The sequence below is a fragment of the Eublepharis macularius genome, chromosome 4, assembly GCF_028583425.1.
Source record: "Eublepharis macularius isolate TG4126 chromosome 4, MPM_Emac_v1.0, whole genome shotgun sequence".
Classification (NCBI taxonomy): Eukaryota; Metazoa; Chordata; class Lepidosauria; order Squamata; family Eublepharidae; genus Eublepharis; species Eublepharis macularius.
In genome coordinates, this window is record NC_072793.1 from 39,020,647 (window position 1) to 39,045,655 (window position 25,009).

Here is a 25,009-nt window from a genome sequence, read left to right on the forward strand (position 1 = left end):
CATATTGCTCCATGGCTGATTCCACGCACGTTGGATAATGCACTTTCAATGCACTTTATCGTTTGAGGTTGATTTTTTGTTCTGCACACGAAAAAATCCGTTCCAAATGATCTATAAAGAGGATTGGAAGTGCATTATCCAATGTGTGCAGAATCAGCCCATGATTGCTGGCTTGTGACATGGGTTCTACGGGCTCTGGTGCAATTATTATGCACTCTGCACATTGTTTTAGGGGTGCGTGTCATTTATTTCCCCCTTGTGAAGCAAGCATAGGTTGCCAATCAATGGCATCGGTGGCAGCAAACCACCAGCATGTGGGCCTTAGGATATGGCTGCTGGCCTCAGCAAGCGATTAATCTCTGATTTGAACTAACAATTGGATCCACTGAATGGAAGAAAACACGTCATGCCCACTGGAACTCACCAGCATCAGCCAGCCTCTCTTGTTAATTATTTACAGATTAAATCAATATTGATATTGGTGCCTCTAAGGTACTATCCAACAACTGGACCATTTTTAAAATTCAAAATGTAGCGATGGTTGTTGTGGGTTTTCCGGGCTGTATTGCCGTGGTCTTGGTATTGTAGTTCCTGACGTTTCGCCAGCAGCTGTGGCTGGCATCTTCAGAGGTGTAGCACCAAAAGACAGAGATCTCTCAGTGTCACACAGAGATCTCTGTCTTTTGGTGCTACACCTCTGAAGATGCCAGCCACAGCTGCTGGTGAAACGTCAGGAACTACAATGCCAAGACCACGACAATACAGCCCGGAAAACCCACAACAACCATCGTTCTCCGGCCGTGAAAGCTTTCGACAATACATCAAAATGTAGCATTGAAGAGCAAGCACCATTGACTGAGATGAAAAAGCACTTCATTCCAACTCCTACCTCCCTGAGCAATGATTATGAATCTCTGCTTATACCCAGACATGAGCCATTCTACACATGAATACAGTAGTTGACCAAAAAGCTCAAACTCTGCACTGTACTATCATTTTTCCTCTGCATACACTAAAGTAACATACGTGGGATGATATGAAGTGGTACATTCCAGAATTCTACCATCTCATTTGGTACAATATGGGCAACAGTTCTAACAACCAGCTTTTAAATAGCTTTTCTTCTCCTCCCGCACAACAGCAAGAGACTCTTCTCAATTTTCTCCCCTTATTCATCTTAATTGCTCACCCTGACCAGCTGTACCTTGGCTTGCACACAGGAATGAACATCCGAAATGCAAAAAGGTGAGAACTTTACCATGTCCTCTGCTCAACAGTGACAAGAGCCCTCCACCTTAGCCAGTGTGGAAGAAAGCAGCTGGGGTGAATAACTGGGGAGGGGGAGTCTTTGGGCAGAAGAACTATAATGCAAAGGGCAGACTAGAAGCCCCTGAAGGCCCTAGCTCAGTTGTCTCTTCTTTTTCTAGCAACTGAATAACCATGAAACATTATCAAAAATGATAAGGCAGCTAGAAAACAAGTCCTAGTCAATGACCTCATCTAATTAACTTACCTCAAGGTTAAAGATAAACTGAAGAAATGGAAAGCAAACCTGTTCACTTGTACAAAAAATCAGTGATAGTGTTTTCTTTGAACACAGCAAACATAAAAAGGAGTCTTGTGGCACCTTGAAAGTGAACAGATTTATTGATCATATAATTCATAAGATGCTCGGAGTCTAGTCTATGAAAGCCCATGCTTCAATAAAGACTTTAAAGAGTCTCAAAACTCCTTTTTTGTGTCTGCAGCAATAGACTAACAAGCCTAGGTCTCTGGAATTTCTTAACATAGCAATTGTGGCTTATGTTGGGGACCTGACATTGTCAAAGACCTCTCAAGAAGGTTCTTTTGATCTGTCAAAACATAAAGCTATACCATCAAATCTATTTAATGCTGGGTGGGGGAGTGGAGATTATATGAATCAAATCGGTACACACTTGATATACTACACTAGAATGGTTTGCTTAGTTTTTAGTCTAGTGGGTAGCTGTGTTGGTCTGCAATAGAACAGCAGGATTTGGGTCCAGTGGCACTTTAGAGACCAACAAGAGTTTGAGAGTGTAAGCTTTTGAGTTAGAGAAGCTTGAAGAGAAGCTCTGACTCCTGAAAGCATACACTCTCAAAATTTTGTTGGTCTCTAGGGACCCAAATCTCGCTTAGTTTTTAAATCTTTGCCTTTTGACCTTTAATCCAGCTCTTCCCTATAATATCTTAAACTTATACCTCAGGAGGGCTTTGGTCACAACCAACACTCTTGATCTCCACTCACACAGAGCTTCAGGTGTTATCTACTTTACCCATGCTTTTACTTTGAGAACACCTTCCCTTTTGTGTTTGTGTGACCTTTATATTGCTGCCTCCTTGACTCCCTCAAAAGGTTTTTGCTGCCACCCCAGGCTTTTGCCTTAGACATCCTCAGTTTAACTGGTAATATAGGAAAGCTATATAGATGGCAGTTTCAAAGAACAGTCAGCGTGTGAGGGTAGTTGAGGGGGAAAAGAGACCTTTCTTGCTTAAGCAAAAGTAAAATATATAAGAACGTAAGTGTGACAGTTTAGAGTTTTGATAAGCATATTGGCTTCAGAATAGTTCTTAAGCTTGGTGGTTTTAAAAACAATATCTTCTTAAAGGTATATTTACAGCCTCAGTCACACAGGGTAATTTTCCACACAGGTCTTCACTAACAGAATAAACATTCTTCTCATCCACTCAAGCCTTTCCACACAGCTTGCCTTACCTAGGCAGATTAAGTTCTCTCTCAGATATACAAAAACTGACCCAGGCGTACACACATTTTGCCTAGCTTAGACAAAATTAAGTTCTCAGGCTTCCACACAGTTTGCCTGATTTAGCCAGAATCCTTTGTCTGAGACGTCCAAAAGACTGACTTAACCAGAATTTCCTGGGCGGTTAACTTTCTTTCAAAAGCATACAGACACAGAGGGCCATTCCACACACGTTGAATAATGCACTTTCAATGCACTTTTGTAATCCTTTAGAAGTGGATTTTTTGTTCCACACATGGAAAATCAGTTTCAAATGTTCACTAAAGAGTATTGAAAGTGGATTATCCAATGTGTGTGGAAGCAGCCAGACTCTCTCTCAGGTTTCTCAGAGACCTGCATTTAAGCCCACAGTAACATATATTAAAAATCCCATATTAACAAGCAGAAATAAAATCTAAATTAAATACATGATATGCAAAACATTACAGACATTATACTGAAATTTCAGAATTCATTCCAAAAGAGAGTAAATGGAACACATCTTAACACGGCTATACTGTATAATCTAAAAGTTTTTATGAGCAGGAATTTGTGACAATGTTAAAAACAGGGTGGATAAAAATCAATTGTTTTTTTAAAAAAACAAAAAAATGGATTTTTTAAATTTAAATTGTATTTTTTTAATAAAATGTTTTTTGAGGAAAAATCTATCTAGATAGATTTTTATTTAAGATACATTATAGTCCAAAGTTTATCATCATGAAATAAGGATTAGTTTTTAATTATGTAGCATGAGGCAGTATATTCATGCAATGTTTAAATTTTTTGGTAAACGTTAGTCCATTTACAATGTCATGCTCTTCCAGAGGTTTCTGTAAGATTATTGGGCAATTTTTCTATCTAGAAGATATTATCACAGATGCTTGGTTTTACAGTTCTCATAACTGTGAATTTGTGTCTACAGAGATCACGTCTCTTCTTCACAGCAAAAAGGTTATAAAATAAACATACACAGTTAGGAAAAAGACCTTAATCCCATTGTTCCTTTGCAAATCTTTGTACAAAAAACCAACCTCTTACCACTTAAGTGCTAAGTTTCAAAACTTTCAATGAATAGAAGATTATTGGAAGTAGAATAGATCTGCACAAGAAGCTAAGTGTGAGGAATCTTTATGTAGAAAACCATGATTTAAACCTAGTCTTGCTGGCTAGTGATTTAAATCAATTAGATTTAAATCAAATCCACCCTGGTTAAAAAAATATATTTGTTTGGTTACTCTTATATTCTTATTGTATTCAGTACTCTTATACTCTTATTGTATTCACCATCTGACTGACAGAATTAGCCAACATACAAAGGCAAGAAATTACGAGTTACTAAGTACAAGAGTTGAGAGGCAAGTGCTGGCCCAAACCTCTCCAAGAACTTTATTTGCAGAAACCGAATGAAATCTAAGCAAATGCAACTATTAACAGCCTGGGCCCTGGAGTCTAAACTGGAACAGATACAAGCAATTTTATTTGCAAAGTGCTCTACAAAAGAGTAACAGAGCCACAGATAATCCACAGGTTCCTGTAATAAGCTTCGGACAGTTTCTTAACTATCCAAGGAACACTCAACTGGATGGCAATTAGCAAATGCAATGTTTACAGAGAAGTAAATCTTCCATCACAACCAGGCCTTCAAATGGATAAACTGTGTTCTCTTGGATTTGGCATAAATATTTTGCAACTTTTGCTCAAGCCATTCTGTCCCAACTGTTTCATTTCAAATAATGTAGTATCTTCCAACAAAAGTCTGAAATAAAAAGACAGCTTAACATTTCAGTATAAAATTATTCTCTCAAGAACACGCCTCAAAATTCAAATGCATTCTTCTGCAAAGCTTCAATACCAGTGATATGTCCTACTGTACACCTGCAAAATCTGAGCCACAAGTTAATGAAAGTCTCATATGAATGGGATTTGTATTTTTGAAACACATTTCTCAATAGATCCACGCCACAGACATTATATGGCATAAAGGAAGGGGGAATTCAAATATTGTACTGTCAAATGAAGCACTGAAAGCATCTATGAAAGAAGAAACAGTATTTCATAACATATACCCAAAACAATCCAGATTCCAGAATATAGGAATTTAGTAATTAAACACACATTTCCTGTTTCTTCAAAGTCCATTTTGAACAAGGAAGCAATTTGTTGAAAGAAGGAAGAATGAAAAGATCTTTATTTTAAAAAAAAGGCCAGCAGGGATTTCTAAACAAGCCCAGATGTATTTCTGCTGGAGGTGGGGGTCCTTAAGGATCTCCAATCACATTCCAGGTAGCCCACACATGTTTGCATTAGATTTACTCTCTTCCACAAGTGACCACCCTGTCAAATTCCACACCACTTATTATTGACGAAGCTCTGCCATGAGCCAAGTTCTATTTAGTGTCAATAGCGGAACACTTTAAACAGAGAAAAGAACGTTATGTTAGGAAAATTAGCTGAGAATTGTCTCCTTCAGATTTCATTAAAAAATGAAAACTTCATGACATCTAATCACCAACCTGCACTTCACATTCATGTATTTTTAATGAAATGAAAATCAAATAAGTCCCAAGTCATCGACAAATGGTATGCACAGATGCATCTAACTACAGGAGCTAGTACAACATTCTCTGTGGCAGGACAAGCTCTGCTACCTGGCTCTGAATTCAACACCGATTTTCATCATTCACCTAAACCCTTGTCAGGTTTTAACCCTTTTATATAGTATCTGGCATATTTACTAGTAGGGTTTTTTTTTTACTTTAATCACTCTGAAAGATGAAAGAGTGGTTTGTGATTGTCACAAATGCCCATCAATAAGCACTGCTGGAAAGGTCAGAAAGAGAGGGGAAGCGGCTCTGCAATTGTCACAAGACCAGTAAATCATTATTCTGCACAGCTGGCTTCTTCTGGAAACAGGAAGACCTACTTTTTCCTAAACATCATTATCTGAAGAAAATCTAGTCAAAAACTCTCTCTAGCAAGCTTCATGAATGAATGGCAATGTGAATCTTGGCCTCCCCAGTTCTAGGTTCAACACTATGATCATTATATCGTTCTACCTCTCATTAGAGTAACAAGGCAAGTTCACAACTAACATGGTAAAGTGTATGAGTTTTCAGTTCAAATAAAACAATACCAGTTTTAAACAACCTCCTTTTCTTGAAGTCACTTCAAATTATTAATAAATCAAATCATAGGCATTTTTAAAAATCACATTCTTTTAATTTACTAAAAAATTAAGTTATTGTAAAATGGATTCCCCCATACTGTCCACAGTTTAAGCTGTATGTGAGTACAGCCCAAAATTTGCACATGGGAAATGGGAACAAACCCTTATAAATACAAGCCAACCTGCTAAGAAAGCAGTGGTGAAATGTTGTTAACTGCACTGCCACCATCATTTTACATATGGAGAAGGAGAGGAAATGTCATGCTGCCTTTTCCAGGCATCCACAAGATGCCATTTCTGGAAGTTCCTAGGTTCATTGCTTCACCCATACAACCCAGGACTACTATTAATTCCTTCTGGAGAGTGCTGTCCAGTCATAGCTGACTTAAGGCAACTCCTGCTTCAGTTTTCATGGCAAGAGACTAACAGAGGTGGTTTGCCATTGCCTGCCTCTGCCACCTTGGTCTTCACCGGAGATCCTCCACTCAGTTATTAACCAAGTCCAACCTGTCAAGCTTCCAAGAACTGACTAGATCAGGCTTGCCTGGGCTATCCGGATAAGGGCATCAATTCCTTCTAGGCAACTGCAAGATTGTGCAGGGACCACATTGTGTGGGAAACATCCACCCATCCCCAATGACATACATATCAAAAGTACAAAACTATGGTAATCAATATGCCAATATATTTTTATTACATCAATAAATAAGCATAGCAATGGTACTAAATAAAATGAAGGATCCATCAAAATAAAACTAAGAAATTTCTATACATTTTCATAGAAAAGATTAAAATATATACTATCTCATAATAAACCATTTTATAATCCAATGGCTAATGACCCAGAGTAGAATTATTAGTGTTTGGTCAACCATGCTTGCATCAGCATGTCTCATTATCTTCTCTACCTTTATGATGGCGGCAGCAAACCTTTCTACTTGGAGAGTAATGGATTTGTTCCTATCTGCCAATACTTGTACTAATTTCTCTCAGTCTGACTTCCCTAGGAAATGAGATATAACGTTTCTCGGAAATCTCAAATTCAGTCTCAAATCTTGGGCAGTGGAATGTAACATGGAACTAATCCTCAATGAACCTACAGTCACAGAAGCAGATGGAATCCCACTGAAGCAGCCTTCCAAGACTGTGAGCAGTAGACTATCTGGTGTGCCTTAGGGAAGGCCTTTCTGTACTCATAATTCATTATGTCAGTAAAGTATGCTGGACGAGTTAGGAGGGAAGAAAGTAACTGCCTATAAAGTACAGTTGTCCTTAAAATGTTTGTTTTACTAAAAGTTTGGCAGCATAGAGTCCAAGAGTCCTCAAGTATTCTTCTGAGAAGGCAAGGTTAGCCACTAGAGATGAGCACGAACCAAAATATGAACCAAAGTTCAGCACAAACTGGGCTGGTTTGGAGTTCGTGAACCAGTGGTTCATGGGACCCTGATTTCATGAACCATGATGAATTTTTAGGCCAGTTTGGAGGTTCGTATTCAGTTCATTATTCTAGACAGCTTGGTGCCGGTCTATCAATTCCCTGAGCAACAGAGGGACTGGACATCTTCTGCAGCCCTGGGAACATCAATCTTAGCCCTCAAAACCTTGATAGGCAGCTCCGGCTGCTAACCAGAGAGCTCCCATTCTTCTCTATGAGAACAAGTATATAACTCCCAAGTCCCAGCTCTCAGCCTCGTGGTTTCACTTTCCAGCCGGCAGAGAGAGAGGGAGGGCTGCTGCTGGAATTTGGAAGGAGAGAGGGAGGATTTTGGAGCGTTTTGATGGCATTGCTGATAAACTAATCAGTCTCTTTCTTATTTACTTCTTATTTAGTCAAGTGGCAGCCGAGGCTGACTCCCATTACATCTAATGGAAATTTCTTGGAGGCACCCACTTTGGGGGTCTCTGACTCGGATATCCGGAATGCAATCTTCGCCATACTTGGAGAGAGGATGTAGGAGAGCCTGCTGAAGACTCCATGAGAGTTTAGCATCTCTGACTGTGAAGGGGGTCATTCTAGGGCGTCGGGAAGTGATGACCCATGAACCAACGAACCAGTTCACGAACCAGGGCAAGTTTGTGAAAGTTCAGGGTTCAGGGACTGTGAAATGCAACAAACCACAAATCGCACAGTTTGAATTTTTCCCGGTTCATGCCCATCTTTTCTAGCCACTAATCTCAATACAAACCTGTGTCATGAGTTATCCTTCATCTCTCATATGTAAAGGTTAAAAGGCCTGGGGATGTTCAAAAGATGATTTTCTGCCAATAGTTAATGGCTTCTTTATAGATTAAGGTTGTTATTGAAGGCAGAGATAGCTCTACTCTTACCATAACTGAAGATGTTGAAGGAGCAGCAGCCAATAGCAGGTGGGCAAATTTATTCTGAATAACTTCTAAAGACTGCAGATTTCCAGAGCCCCAGATTGCTGATCCATACAGATGCTGGGGCAATAAATTTCTAAGGTTGGAGAAATCAAACCTCCTGTCTTCCTGTAAAATCTAGGATACCAGGGACAGCTTTTTCGAGATTATGTTTAGCTGATAATCAATAATAGTTTGTCCTGCATGCCTGGCCAGTATAAGAAATAATCAACATTGAGAGTATTTTAGCTTACAACAAACAACCGCTACATTTCCTGAAGGACATTTCTTGACAATACTTGAGCACATTCCCCAAGACTAACACCAACATTATTTCCTGAATAACCTTTACCAATACTGAATTGGTGAACTGAAACCAAGAAGCAAAGATGTATACGAGAGCAGACACAGACAATGTTAGGTCACACAGCTGATAACATCTGTTTTTCTGTAATTAGTGTACAGTATTGAGAAACTGCTTTCAAGGAGAACACCAAATAATTCCTAGATGCATATCAATTTCAGGAGCATTTCTGTTCCTCAGCACTGTCTAGCACAGAAAAAAGGAACAGAAAATTTTTTGTCACAGCAGATTTTCGACTTGCTTTGCAAATCCCTTTAGAAATGCTTTGGTACTTCACTCTTAGTCTAAGCAAACACTCCAAGAGAATGGGGGAAGGGGAAGGGAGAAGAGTGACATAGACCCTTTATCAGCTTTTTCATAATGAATAGTTTTTCCAGACTTAGTTGCACTGGAAATCATAAACATTTTATGGAGACTAATTTCAAAAGGTCTGAATAGTAAATCACTTATGTTTGTGCCAAACAGATTTAACCCTATGTTGGAAATAGACATTTATTTGAATATTTAGGACAAAAAAGCTAGTCTACTTCTTTTTCATTTTTTAAGTGTTGGCTGCTGGATCATTTCCAGGAGACAAAAATAAGGAAGGAAAATTTAAATGCTGCTGTAAAGGTAAGGCACTTTAAATATAATAATGGAAACATCTGGGTAAGAACTAAAACAGATGTGCATTGTTTATTAATCTCCCCCCAATACAGAACTCAATGGGTACTTGAAAGCAAACACAGATTTCGTGCATGCACAGTCTCGCCCACTCATTTCAATGGAGGCAGCAGAATTCCATGGGTAAATGAATGTCTACTGAAATAAATAGGGAAGCCACAGCAGGCAAGGAACCTGCACGGCCACATCAGAGCATCTATACCAGGAACAAATCAATGGATTGGGTTTATGTTTCTATTTCAATGTTTTTAACCAACTTATACATTTGCGTCATCCATTACTAGGTCTGCATGAAGGAACAAAAGTACTTACATATTTTAAACAGAGGTAATGAGTTAACTTATGCACTATTATGCTCACCACTGATAAAAAGTGTCCAGAAGAGACAAAAGTTTCTCAGTCTGTGTCCCTGTCTTAAACTTTTCATGCACAACAGTATGATTATAGAAGTTTTTCATAGGAGAAATGGGAATTGTTGATCTAGTGATCATTGCACTTCACAAGTGCTGAGAATGTTAAGACAAACTGCTGATGTCACAGAATAAACTGTGGTTGAAAATGACATAAACGTCTTGTAATTCAACCTGACATGACCTTGCATGTTAAGGAGGGATCTCCAGACTTGCTCCCTTAAGGACATTCGTACTTACTTAGCTGCTGACTCCCAGTAGCCACTTTCAAGGCAAGGAGTCCTCCCTACACCTGTGCCTGCTTCAGTGGTAGGAAGGCTAAATGGGGACAAGACTTTTGGTTTGCTCCTCTGAAGACAGCAATTAGCTCAGCAGTTGTCACAAGACCAAAAGATCATTATTGCACACAGCTGGCTTCTTCTGGAAACAGGAAGACCTACCTTCTATTGTTTCTTCTGCAGGTAAGTCATAGTGATGAAGCATCACCTCCTTATGTAAGGAGAAAACGAGACTCAGTGTCTCTAGTCCTGGGTGTGTTTTTGCTATCACACTGTCATAAGGTACTTTTAAAATTGTAATATTTTGATTATTAGCTGCTGTAAGCTAACAATTTATTTGGAAAGACAGATAACAAATAATTTTAATATGAATAATCCTAAATAAAATAAACAATTCCCACTTGCTCTACTACAAGTACTGGATAGAATCCACAAAGAACCAGTGCAGTGCAGTGGATAATACTGTATTGGGACACAAACAGTATTATAGATATACTGTACTGGGACACAAACAATTTAAATACAAGTTGCTGAAGCTTTATGTTTCCCAATGGGATTTTTAAAAAATCAACTGAAACTAGCAGAAACAATTTAATCATGCTTCTTAGTTTAAAAGAGTGTTCTCCAAAAAAGAGGCTTATTTTTAGACTATTAGGAAAGCGACCAGAATTCTTGATGAACAAGTCATATCTTTATTCTTAAGTAGTTATCTATGAACTACCAAGTTGAACTGTGCTTTGCCAAGGATAAAAGCTACATAAATCAAAACACAGCTGATAAGGAGCTTAATATAGTAGTTCATAAAGTTGCACCTGTGTTAATAGTTATAGGTTGGACAGATAAAACTATTATCATCTATCTACTGTATGCTATAGTTAATCATGATAGTTTTAAATATTCCCAAATGTTTACCATTTTTATGAAAATGCTTTTTGGATGCTGATGATCACACTAAAGCGTGGGGAAGCATCAAGCAACTCTTTTTAAAGTTCACTGGTAAGCCATGGCTGTCGAAGCATCAGCAAGTCATCTGTATCACAAACAAACCATGATAAAGAAGGAAGTCTTCTGAGTAAAGCTCAAATGTGATGCCCTGCAGACACATGTGCACAATTAGGGAAACTACTAAAAAGACTTCTAGAACAGAGAACTGACAGAATGCAAGAGCCATGATATTGATACTGGTAGTTCCCATACACAAATTCAAGTTACTTTCAGCATTCTAAATGAATATATAGGTGTGTTTCTATAAGATCCACAGATGTTGATCTTCAAGTTGGAAGGCTTCCATACAGTCATTCGGAGAAACTAGAAAGAATTTGTATATGTCGATTATCTTTTTCAAGAATTTCAGACCCAAAATGTATTCAATTTTATTGGTGTACAAAAGCAGAATAGTGACTGAAGAAGACAAAACAGAAGCTAGAGAGTAATTCCGTGAATGAACACAAGACCATCTACTCCATCTACTCTAGCAATGTGTTTCACACAGTGGCCAACCAGTTGCCCTGTAAAGCTAACGAATAGGGCACAGATGTCAAGTCCTTCCCTTAGTTACCTCCTAGCACTGGTAATCAGAGTTTTGTTGCCTCCTACTATGCTGTCCCTGTGCTTGTGGGTCAAGGGACCCACAGCAACACCAGGAGAGCAAAGCAGGAGTCTGAAGGAGAAGGGGAAAATTGATGAAAATTTATTTTATTTACTTACATAATTTATATACCACTTTTCTCCTGAGTGGGAACCCAAAGTAGCTTACAGGCCTCACAACAACCCTGGGAGGTACGTCAGTCTGAGAGTGTGTGATTTCACCTAGCGAGCTTTGATGGCAGAGTGGACATTTGAACCTGGTGCCCATTCAGCATGTCAAAATTCTGCCCCTGTGGGCCAAGGGGCCCTCAGAATTACCATGAAGGCAAAGTGGGGATCTGCAGTACAAGGTGGAAATCAGCAAAAGTGCCATTCTGACAAAATAAAATAGGCTCCAACTTCATGTTTTTAATGTAGTTGTCCACATTTCAGAGTACCACCACTTCTAAGGACTGAAACCAGAGATATGAGATCATAAAAGATCAACTCAGAAAATGTGTAGTCAGTGTATAAAGAGAGTCTGGGTTAAATCCTGACAATCATATGAAACATTCACATGCCACAAAATGTGAAAATCCAGCAGTACCCATTGTACAATGATCTCAAAGGGAGGAGAAGGACATCTGAAGGTCTTATTGTCAGAATGTTGGGCAAAAAAAGTTTACTTACGGAATCCAGAAAGCAGAGATAGGCCCCCAAGCTCTGATCCACAGCACGATTTTTAGCAAAGCCAACTGTTGAGAAAGTAAAGGAATAATTTATAACATGAATATCGTTGCAATTTTGATTTTTTTTCTACTGAGTACATTAAATAATACTACATAAAAACAAACAGTGCAAACAAAGAAAAATGTTTCATTAAAAAAGAGTACAGCTTTTTTCGGAAAGACACTCAAGTTACAGTTAGAGGAGTCCAAAGGAAATGAAAATATTTTGTTTGGTGATAAGATTTTATGTATCTCTACCTTTCAGCTCAATCTACCTTGCAGGCCGTTGCGAGAAAAAATGTGGTGGGGGGTTTAGATGAAACACACACAAACATATACACATGCACATTCCCAAATAATTTACTCAAAGTTCCCTATAGGATAATAAATAAGCTACTAAAAGTTGTATATTGTTGCATGCATCCCTCTCCAACTTATATATCAGGAATACAAAAAGAAATTACTCTGGTAATATGTAAGTGAGGCATTTTCCACACAGGGCTTTTTCATACTACATCAGTTTCTCTCCAGAGTTCTGCATGCATAGTTAAAATACCCTGATTCAGTCTCCAGACTTTTTTGGATGGAGAAGGGCTGCATGTGCTGCAGAATCAATCTTTCTCTAGCTTTTCTCCCTGCAGACATATCCTGATTTTTTTCTCCAGCGAAAACAAACCACAGCTTTTTTTGAAATGCGGAATGCTGTCTTTGGTGCGAGGCCTGGCTGGAGCCTAGCCTTTTGCCCTCCCCTTTATTCGTCAGAAGAGAGCTGTGATTCTCGAAAGCTTATGCTACAGTAAAGTTGGTTAGTCTTAAAGGTGCTACTGGACTCTTTTCGATTTTGCTACTACAGACTCACATGACTAACTCCTCCAGATCTATGACCATCTTACTTTCATATAATACTAATTAATTGACTATGTGGCTGTATTTGAACATGTATGTGGATTTGATTGTATGCACTGCACGTTGGATTATTTTCTTATAAAAATACACACACAATATTGGATAAGAATGAATTTCATTGTACTGTAATTGTTATCTGTGTTTAGTGACCCTTATCTCAGTGTTTTTCTTGTAGTTAACACAAAAACTCTGCAAAGAGCCCTGAATCTTGCTTGATATTTTACAGATTCCCTCTGTACTTCCTGTACTTTTTAGTCCATTCTTTTTTGGCTCTTAAGGTTTGGGGGGGGGGGTTAAACATACAACATTGCAACCTTGGTGTCTTTAACAAAAACTTGCAAGTTTCCTCAGTGATCAACTGATGTGTTCCCCAGAAAGCCTGCAGCACAGATACATTTTTATAGTGCAGAGAAAATAAACAGACACCACTTTGGTTCCACTCCCTCAAGTGAGGAATTACAGAGGCCCAAAGCAGATCTGATCTTTGCGAATCAAATATCCAGAAAACCCGGTATAAGTGTGCATGCGGAAAACACCTGTAGGTTTGCAACTTTCCCCTCAATATTAATACAGTGGAAAAATAGACAGCAAATCAGTTAAAGTAAAATAATCAAGCTACATCTCAGTTAGCATTCCAATCTAAAAGACCTAAAAACAAAAGGGAAGAAGGGAAGGGATACAACTAGAAGAGTAATGAGAAAATGAGTAGCATATACCCACAGAGAAAGATTTAAGAGAAGAAAAGAATAACTTCATAACATGAAGGGCTTTTCTTCAGCCAGAACACTGGCACAGCAGCGATCTGTTCCTGCATAGCAGCGACCCGTTTCAAGCTGATTCAGGCCCTATTCAGACCCGTTTCGGTAACTTTGGGCCCATTTCAGTCCAATTAGGGCCTGAAACTGCCAGGATAGGGCCGCTGCCAGGCAGGGGAGGGTTCCTTTGTGTCGCAGCAACCCATTCCAGACTGATTAGGGTCCGATCCTGGCCCTTTCAGTCATTTTGGGCCCATTTTGGCCCAATTAGGGCTGGAAACGGCCAAGATTGGGCCACTGCCGAGCGGGGGGAGGGTTTCCCTGTGCAGCAGCAGTCCATTCTAGGCTGATTCGGGCCCAATCCTGGCCCTTTGGGGCCCATTTCAGCCTAATTTGTGCCCAAATGGACAGGATTAGGCCACTGCCAGCTGGGGGAGGGTTCCTCCAGACAGAAGCGACTCATTCCAGGCCAATTTGGGCCTAAAATGGCCAGGATCGGGCCACTACCAGACAGGGGAGGGTTCCCCTGTGCAGCAGCAGCCTGTTCTAGGCTGATTCGGGACCAATCCTGGCCATTCTGTGCCCAATTTGGGCCCAAAATGGCCAGGATTGGGCCGCTGTCAGGTGGGATAGGGTTCCCCTGTGCGGTAGCAGCCTATTCCAGGCCAATTCAGGCCTGATCTGGGCCATTTCGGGCCCAATTCAGCCCAATTTGGGCCCAAAACAGCTAGGATCAGGCCACTGCTGGGCAGAGGAGTGCTCTCCCGCACCACAACGGCCCGTTCCAAGCTGATTTGGGAACAAATTGGGCCCCCTGTGGAGCGTGGCTCCCAGGGCAGCCACAGTCTGCATGATGCATCATTTCCGGGAAGTGACATCAACGCACGCTCCTGGGAGCGCATGCACATATGGCACCCAGTGAGTTCCACCACCTCTTTTCCAAGCTAAAAAGCCCTGGCAGGATGAAGGAGGCAGAGGTTATGGAAGATATGGCTTTATCATTGGCATCTTTAGTCTTGAAAAGGCCATAAGTTGGATCCAAGTCACTTATATCAAGAGGGAAGGGGCATTTTTTTAGATTCCTCTCTAGCCACAGCAGATCTCTGCTTTGTACCTCATGATATTCCCTGACTCCCTCTCTCCCTATGTTCCATCACAGCGGCTTTGCTTATCTAGAATTTCTACAGATACCACCCTGCAATTGGGCTAAATCAACAGCTGCTCTTACATGTGTTTTCTCTGTGGTAGCCCCGACCTTATGGAATGGCTTGCCTGAGGGGGTCAGGAAAGCTCCCTCTCCCCTGGCTTTCTGCAAACTATGCAAAACTGAATTATTCAGGAAGGCTTTCTACTCAGATTATACAGCTGTGTCATAAGAAATAGCTCAAAGAGATATCTTGATAAGGAACAGGAACTATAGACTATATTACTGAGTACTGTGTGCTGATGTAGGTACATTGCTTCTGGATAGTTCCACATTGCTAAAGATATTAATTAATTATGCTTTAATTCAAAAAGATTTCATCTCTGTGCTCGCCTTCATGGTAGTTTTCAACTTATCCGTAGCCATACCCTATTGTACGTTTTCACTGAATTTCTTAACTGTTGACCATATTGTATTTTGCGCAGTGAATGTCCTGGCTATTACATTATATTTGTCCGGGGTGGAGCGTCCCAAGCACCCTGGACTTGCCACAAACCCCTTACCCGAAGGCCGATGGACCCCCAGTTGCAGGCACAGGAAGCCCAAGGGAAGTGGCTCAGCTCCAGCTGGCAGCAAGGGAAGGGAAAGAGGAGCCAAAGGGAGAAACCAGCCAGGTGTGCACTACCCTCTCATGCCCCAAAAGGCAAGAAGCAAGCAGGCCTGCCAGAGAAGCCGATGACAGGGCAGGGGGTTTGGAAGCATCTGCACAAGCCCGAGGGGGAGCCAGCGGCAACAGCCACCTGGAAGAGCCGACTGAAGCCCAGGAGACTGGTGCCACACCTCGTGAGTAGAGGCAGAGAAGGCTGCGCTGCTGGGCCTGGAAGGGGCCTACCAGCACCACCCTGCAAGGAAGAAAGAGAGAGGAAGGAAGAGGTCAAGGGGGAACACTTGAGAAAAGCCCCAGCTGAGCCACATCTAACCCAGCCCTGCAAGAAAAAACAGGAGAGCAAGGAAACTGGGATGAGAGAGGGAACACCTGAGAGCAGACCCAGCTGGAAGGCATCAGGGGTAGGAAAGAGCCTGGGAGGAAGGGAGGGGAGGCAGTTGGAAGAAGCCCTATAAAGGCAGGCTCAGAAGAGGGTTCATGGTGGGTTGTAGAGGAGGAGTGAAGACATGAAGTTGGAGGTGGTGTGTGAAGGTTGGTTGGAGGAGGAATGAGCAAGGAAGGGAGGATGGTGAAGGACTGTGGAGAGAAAGGTGGAGGCAGGGGCCGAGTCAGGTTGAGCGGGTCTGCAAGTGGACAGAGAGGGAGTAAGGGTGAGGTATACCTCCCCTCTGTCCACAGAGTGGGTCCCCGCATATTCCCTGACGACCCCCCAGGAGCTGACGTCAGGTGCCCTAGCATTCAGTGAAGCCACGCCCAGGGCGAAACCTGACAGTATTCACTTGCAGTGTGTAATCCACCCTGAATCTCAGTGAGAAAGAAAGAAAGAAAGAAAGAAAGAAAGAAAGAAAGAAAGAAAGAAAGAAAGAAAGAAAGAAAGAAAGAAAGAAAGAAAGAAAGAAAGAAAGAAAGAAAGAAAGAAAGAAAGAAAGAAAGAAAGAAAGAAAGAAAGAAAAAGAAAAGCAGCCCTGACAGTATTTCGGATGCAACCTCAAAAGAAAACAATAGTTTGTAAGTCTGAGAGCCAAGCTACAAGAGATGGATTACACAAGGGGGAACACATGAAGGGAGTCGCATTGTTAGCGGGGAAGCTGAGTTTTAAAAGAGATCAGAAGGTTTTGTTAATTTCCCCTCTCTACTGAGCCAAGTACATCAGGGCTCAGAGGGTCTGTTAACTTCCTCTTCACCTCCTGAAGGCTGTCAGTTTCACCTCACCTTCTAGGAGGCAAAGAGGAAATTAACAAACCCTCTGAGCAGATCTCCCTGGCTCTGTAGAGAGGGGAAATTGACAAAGCCTTCAGATCTCTTTCAAAACTCATCTTCCCGGCTAACATTGCAACTCCCTTCACATGCTCCTCCTCGTGTAATTCGTCTCTTGTAGTTTAGCTCTGAAAAACTAGTTCCCTTGCCCGTGCAAAAAACTAATCAAATGCCAAGTATTCAGAGACATCTTAGAGCCTGCAATTTTACATACAGCTGAAGGGGTCTTGTTCACTCTCAAAATTAGGGTCCCTGTATCCCTGACTGTGCCTAACGAAAATGGGATATATACATATTATAAATGAATTGAATAAGATCTGCTGTAATAGAAAGATTCCAGAGGAAGCAGCCATATTAGTCTGCTGAAGTCGACTAATACCAAAAAAATCTCAGAATGGGGGGATTGTTATTTCTACACAGTAACTGTATTGCAACAGAAACAAAAAGTCTAGTTCAAGTACATATTGCTTACTAATTACATTTTTTGAGATGATGAATTACAGACTCACTTGATGGTTATTATACACTATATTCAGTTTAAACTGTGTTTTAAAAAGACTAGATTCTATCTTTGCCTTCCTGAGCCTCTCTCTATGCTTTGTTGAATTTTTGGCACACTCAGTAAAATACTACAACATCCTAAGCTGATCAAGCAGGTCTGGGCATGCTTACTGGGGGAAAAAAACCATAGTACTGGACAATTATCTCCTAAAAAAGAAAATGAATGGGCTCAAGCTGAACAACTCAACTAATACCATCACAGGGCAGAAATAGCTATAGAAGGGCCAGTTGTATAAGCAAGACTATCCAGCTCGCTCTCTTCACCACTACCACAAAATATTTGGTAAGCCATAGTAAGTGAGGCAAAAGAATGCTCAGATTAAAGGCTCTTTCATATGTCATGAAATCCATCTTGGATCATCTACACGAAGGAGTTCACAGTCTGCAGTCAGGCAAGGAAGCAATCAAAAGAGAGCCAAAAAATTAAGTTTAGTTTCATTTTAAATTACCTGTCCAAAATAACTTAATAACTGCCTCAGAATTTTCAAGCTTTTACACCAGTTAAAGATGCAATAAAAAGAGGTACTTTAAGGACAAATCAAATGCTTTTAGAATATTATCAACAGGATAAAATATTCATAAAGAATAATTAAAGGCCAGTTCTTATATACATGTGAAGTGGAGGAGGAAGAGGCCAAAGGAGAAGCAGCCTTGTTTGTTCAACCTGCAAAAGTTATAAAATAAGATGATCAGATTGAAAACAAGGCATCTAAAATGCTGGTAGTAATCTGACTGTTGTGACATCCTACTGATACCAACACAATTTTATGACTCTGTCTGAAGCCATTGTATTCTGTAGGGAAACTGGATATTAAAAAATTGGTCGCAGGCAATGAATCTTGCATTTGGCAGGAAGAAAGAATTCACTCTGATATTGCTGTACTGATGAGAGTCAAATGTTTGTGCCAAGGCTTTGCATTTTGTAAGGCCTGCTTACTAACTGAAAAGAGCCTGTTACCATGGTCACAGAAGTAAAAACCTAAGACCCCGTGAGATATTAACATTCCTCAGTCTTGGAAAGAAGTAGTTTTGTGGTAGTTTCTTTAAAGCCACTGACCCTTTCTTTTGTGAAGGTTTTTCCCTTTTGTTTTTCTTTTTCCTTTTCCATGACAGAAAGGAATCAGAAATGAATCTTAATCCAGTGTAAACAGTCCGAGACATGAAGACTATCACATTGTTTCGTTATTGGGGTTGCTTGTTTCAAAGGAAATATTCCCTACAAGTTTTAACTACTCCTAACCACAGCAAAGTAAATCACTAAGGACAAAAAGGTCACAAAGATTTCCAACAAAAACTGGCTCCCCAAATGTAACTGCTAATACAAACAAGCTGTTCTGCACTGGAAAATGCACAGCAACCTGCTATCAGCAGTATAGTCTACATTTCCCCCCATTCTTCTTTCAAACTATTCAGAAAATACCGACCATAAATAAACAGAGAGATCATTCGATTTTTTTAAAGTAGGCTTTTTTGTCTATGGATTTCAACACAGATTAATAAAATGTACTTAAAACTTGGCCAATCATTGGGAAATTGCAGAAGGGAAATGAAACTGACTGACTGAAAATGTAAACTGTTCTCAAAAGGTAAAGACTAACAGTTCCTAAAATACTAACCTTTTGCTAATTATATATTAGCATGGACATTCAAATGATTTATATTTTCACTGATTTTATAAATTCAAGTCAGATAGCCTAGTTTTAGTGAGTTTCCAATGAAGAGACTGCCACAAATGTGAGGCAGTTATAAAAGAAACTTACATAAATGAATCTTGTCTATATTGTCTAGCTATTTTTCTGCCAACAAAATTGTGATAATTTACAATGTAATTCTAAACCTATTAAGTAGACATCCCAGTATTTTGAGTGAATTTTGCCCCCGAATAATAGAATTAATATAAGGTAAAATTCAGGTGCCCTAGAGCAAACCAAGATGGGTAGCTGTGTTAGTCTGTCTGTAGCAGTAGAAAAGAGCAAGAGTTCAGTAGCATCTATAAGACTAACAAAAGTTGTGGTAGGGTATGAGTTTTCATGAGTCACAGCTCACTTCTTCAGTGACCTGGTACCTGAAGAAGTGAGCTGTGACTCATGAAAGCTCATACCCTACCATAAATTTTGTTAGTCTTATAGGTGCTACTGGACTCTTGCTCTTTTCTACAGCAAACTAGTTACTGGCTGTCACCCTGTTCACTACTACCTACAGACATTGGTTCAGGAGGTTCACAGTCTCACCTACCTCCTCGTGGCCGAGGGGAACAATGTCCTCCAACACGTACGTGGATGCCCACTTCTTCTAACAGAACTTTCCATTTTTCTATTATATTCATTGAATTGTCCTGATTAGAAAAGAAGAAACAAATAACTTAAAATGGAGTCATATAGCATCTGAACAGTTATTGGTATGTAAGACTTTGTGAACCAAGACTTGTTTTATTAAACATATGAAGCGTACTGACAGCAGGCTGATTATTTGTTTGTGCACATCACATACGTGTACACAGTGTGGAAAGAAGGTCCCAAAATGCAAAAGGTATAGCCTATGATATTGCAGTGCAACAATCAAATGGATACAAGATAAGCACAAACTTTGAGTCTAAGAGCACCTTCAATGCAAACAAAATTTTCTAGCGTGTCATTCACAACAGCCGCATTTGGCAGCAAAACACTTTCCCTGGCTCTGCTAACTCAAGTCAATTTAGCAACTGTAATTTAACATCTTAATTGAGTGAGACTGGACAAATAAAATCAAACTTCCTGATGAATTACAGTGTAACAATTTCATGTCATGTTTCACTTTTAACTTTTAAAAGTTAAACATTTAACGAACCCGGATAACAGCACATTCCTGGGATATGATTAAACTGGTACATTAAAATGATAATAGCATGCTGGAACTAAAGATTCAGGTGTGAAAATGTACATACCGTACTAGCATCATTGAAAACAGAGAGTTCCATGGAGCCTTGGAAGTCTTGTTCCAGAAGAGACTTCAAACACTCATCCAACCAGCATTCAGCATTATAAACTGGCAAAATTACAGACTACAAAGAATACATAAACATAGCACGAGTAAATATAAATCCCTATTTTATACTCCCTGCTGCACTGAATAATATGGTACTTTTATTATATCCTCTTATCACTTAGCACGCACATTAGTCTCCAAGCAGAAAATGAAAGGCACAGTTATTTTCTTTACAAATTGCTTTCCTCCTCTATTGTACTACTGTTCTGTCCAATACAGTAACGCGTATTAAGAAAACTATGATTCCAATCATACTTTTCTTCCTGCTCCTTTCCTACAGTTCTTACTTTGTACTAAGTAATACTGATGTTAGACGCTGTGCATGCCTCCTAGCAGTCTTAGAATGTGTCACAAAGAAATCACTCTTGCCCCTGTCCAACCCAAACAAGCTACCTGAGCTAGACAGTTTCTCACATTATCAGAGGTTGCACCAAGAATGAAAATTCTAGCACAAGAAAATACAAACATTGAATTGGCTTTGTTTCACATTAATGGCTGTTGTCCTCTCAAATTACACCAACCAGTTTTTAAGATTGTCTTCCCAAACCTATCAATCATGCAATTGTTAGTAAGTAGTAGTAAAACAAACTCAAAATTTCATAATCCTCCAGTTAGAACCAGATCTCATATATTCAAAACCACATTAACCCAATATTATTTACGCAGGGATGAAGATCTATCCTCCTCTAACCAGTAATATTATTGGCAGCATTATCCAACCACAACTTGTATTTGCACATAAGTTACTTCTATAGTTTTTCTAACTAACCAGCCTCAAAGAAAAATCTGTATCATTACCCAAGGGAAGGACTCAAGTAAACCCCTCTTTCATTTAAATAATGTTTAAAGACCTTAACAGAAAAGAAGTATGTGTATCTTGAGAAGATTGTATACAACAGGAATAGGGGTCCAAAAATGTATTTGTTATGTTTGCCACCACTTGTCTCTTTTGACAAGTATGTATGTGCCTTCTTCCCAAAGGCGGTGGTGCTTTAAATTTTAGCATGCCCTCACCCAGGGCTACAAACCCCCATGTGGGGCCTGGAGATCTCCTGGAATTACAACTGACCTCCAGGGTTTGAGTTCACAGACACCTAAGAGACCAAGAAGATTTTCAGAGTGTAAGTTTTTAAGAGTCAGAGCTCTCTTCTTCAGACAGTGAAAAACTTGTTGATTTCTAAGGTGTCGTTAGACTCAAATCTTGCTGTTCTACTGCAGACCAACACAGCTACCCACCTAAAACTGATCTCAAGCTTACAGAGATCTGTTCCCCTGGACAAAATGGCTGCTTTGGAAGGTGGACTCTATGCCATTATACCCTGATGAGGTCGTCCCTTCTCACAATCTCATTCTCTCCTAGCTCCACCTCCAAATATCCATGAATTTCCCAACCTGGAATTGGCAACCCTCTCCTTCTCCAAATATGAAGCAGCAGCAGGGCCATGGCAAGTATAAATTTGGGCTGGTAATGAAGGCCAGTGAAAGTTTAGGGAGTCTTCTGCATGTGTGTCTTCTTCAGAAAAGCGACTCTGGAAGCTTGCTCAAGCATCATGCATCTTCTCAGGGAATCTACTTTTTTCAAAATATAAATCAATGAACATTCCTAATCTGTTGTCTTCTTTTTTAAAAAAGTTAGATAATCTTGGTTTCTTGCCATAATTAGGCATTTCTCAAAAGTATACAAGGCTTTCCACATCATGCTTTCAGACAGAGATATAATTAATGGAAACATACTCACCACATTACCAATATGAAGCAACATTACCAATATGAAGCAATCTTTAATAAGCTAATATTCACAGTTTTGAGCTACTTAATTAAGGAAGCTATAATATGGCATATCTAAACATTATATGCAATAAGTGTACGTAACAAAACCTCTATGAACTTTTTAAAGAGAGAGATACAAGAAGCTTCACAAGGAGGCAAACTTAAGCAAGGAAGTGGTAGACAAGGCAGAAATTAATCCTCATCTCCCACCCCAGCACGGACTCAAGCCAGATTTAAACATGAGGCTAGTATCGCTTCCCCTGTGACTTTGCATTGGTTCAGCATCTCATTTGCAACCCATACAAAACAGTTAATTATAGGCCACATTCACTAGACACCCAAAATAATAAAGTTAACAAAAATATGTAAAAACCAGCAACAAAGTTAGTGATAAAACCAACATGAAGGTTCATAAAAAACAACAACAAAAGAAAGCAATTCCAACAGAAGTTCTAACACTATAATCATAAAACAATGGTAAAACATCGCTCAGGTGGGATGCACACCATAAAACAGAAAACCACAAAGGATGGGATAATTTGCAGTTAAAGTCCAGGTGAAAAAAATATATTTTGGCTTGACTCCTAAACGACATTAGGGTAGGCACCAAGCAAGTGCTGAAGGTGATTGTCCAAAAGCAAGAGACCACCACTGTCTGTAACTGACAACTGTCTCACTCCTCTATAGACAAGGAATAAGAGAACTGAGATTAAGGCTTTTAACTGGAAAAAGACATTCCTTCAGGTATGCAAGCAACTGAGGTCCTTAAAGGAAATCAGCACTTTGAATTGTGCCTTGTAAACAAATGGGCAGCCAGTTTTTCTCTTGGCATCAGGGTGATATGAATCCCGTGTCCAGCCTCCAACAGTAATCTGGCTGCCATATATAAGATCAACTGAAGTTTCAGGCCAGTTTTCAGAGGCACCTCCACATCTGACAAAGGGAGATTTGACTCTCGAAAGCTCACACCCTGGAAATCTAGTTCGTCTTTAAGGTGTTACAGGACCCAAGTCTCACTCTTCTACTACAGACCAACACAGCTACCCACCTGAAACTACCTCCACATAAAGCACATTATAGTAATCCAACCTGGATGTGACCCACACATATTTTGTTTGCTTGCCAGTACAATATCCACAAGGCCTATAAGGTCCCTGGTACATGAAACAGGCACTTGTTATTGCTTTGCACAGGTTAACACACACTTTTAAGTTCATGCAAAACCACACAGGGAAGCTCTTTTGCCTTGCCTCTAAATTAAGCCTGACTCTTTTTGGATCCATACAGCCCTTCCCCAAAACGTCTTTGTTCTGAAGTAATAACTACTGAGCTTATAATATGAAGCTTGTAATATAAAGTTAGGCCCTTGGGATAGGTCATGCTGTTTTTCGATCAAGTTGTTTGGAGAGAGCCTCAAAGGCTGATTTCTACAGCACCTACTTTGCTGTTGACTGGCCTGCCAACAATAATGTTTTGTTGCTCAGCAGGAGCCACTAGTCATACCTGGCTTAAAGCAAATTAGCCCTTTTCACAAACTTTGCAAATATATAAACACATCAAGAGAGCAATCAGAACACTGTGGGACATACCACCTGAATCCTACTGCTTTCTTGGATTTCCCTATTCAAAGGTACTATGGACTGCTCCTGTGGACTGGCAGGAGCTGAAGCGGCTGCTTCTTTGCCCCGGGCGAGCTGAACACCTTCTAGCGAAAGGGGAGGAGAGCCGACAGGCGCCTTCTGCCCCTTTTCTGTCACATCCATTGTCAGCGAAACGCAAAGACGAAGAAGCAGCAAGGCAAACGAAGAGGAAGCAACACCCCAGCAAGGAGGGCCATGAGTCCCTCAAATTCAAGTCTGGCCCGTTTTAGGCATAAAAAGGCAGGACGGGGCTGCGCTCCACCCCAACCTCCCCCCCCCAAACCGCGAGTAAGCAAAAGAAGGTGAAAGTGAGGGCAAAGCTTCAAGAGGAAGTGGAACCAAACAAAATCGCCAACGTGCCAGGGAATGGGGGAACCGGCTGAGGAAGAGGCCTTTGTGTGCAGACAGAACCGACATGAGTGGAAGAGGAAGCGGAGGGCAAAGACGCGGGTGGGAAGCAGGCGGGAGAGGGGACGAGGGGCGCAGGGCTTCCGCGCTGCCCTCGCCCCGACTCGACCCTTCCTCAGCCTTGGAAGTCGCGCGTATCGCGCCCGCCGCCCGCCCTCTGTCGCCTTCCCCTGATGGAGGAGTAGAGACGGGAGGGCTAGAACGGCAGCAGGGAGACGCAGAGCGCCATGTTGTGACAGAGCGCGGCAGCAGCAGCTTTGCAGTCGCTTCGGAAGGGAGAGACGGAGGTGCTGCTGTTGGGCAGAGGAGCTCGGTCGTTGCTGGGGTCTGTTCTCTGGCCTTCTTTGTATGCTTCTCAGAGATACCCTTGTTCGTTATGATTTTTCTTCCTTTCTACACGATGAGCTTTTATGTCACTTCTTTTTAACGATCCTTTCGGCACATGCTCAGGGGCACTCTGTCCTTTAAAATAAAGATGCTTCATGCCACGGAGATGCTGCCCATAGACAAATGAAGTTTGGGTACCCTTCAAAGGAACTGGAAAGACTCGAGAAAACGTATTCCATTATCAGA

General features: G+C 40.6%; 1 protein-coding gene across 3 annotated transcripts in view; it reads right to left on the reverse strand.

The window, feature by feature from the left end:
* Positions 1 to 24,593, reverse strand: part of B3GNTL1 (UDP-GlcNAc:betaGal beta-1,3-N-acetylglucosaminyltransferase like 1) — a 302,350-nt gene extending 277,757 nt beyond the window's left edge. For 2 of the 3 annotated variants that reach the window (XR_008596943.1, XM_054978790.1), the window contains exons 1-4: positions 23,978 to 24,593; positions 20,518 to 20,634; positions 19,830 to 19,929; positions 12,267 to 12,331 (exon numbers count right to left, since the gene is read on the reverse strand). Coding sequence is in view for 2 of the 3 variants with exons in the window: in XM_054978790.1 (XP_054834765.1) it covers positions 12,267 to 12,331; positions 19,830 to 19,929; positions 20,518 to 20,634; positions 23,978 to 24,151 (456 nt within the window). In the remaining variant the exon portion in view is untranslated. The remainder of the gene's footprint in view (positions 1 to 12,266; positions 12,332 to 19,829; positions 19,930 to 20,517; positions 20,635 to 23,977) is intronic. The other variant, XM_054978791.1, reaches the window with a different exon arrangement.
* Between the last annotated feature and the right edge of the window lie 416 nt (positions 24,594 to 25,009).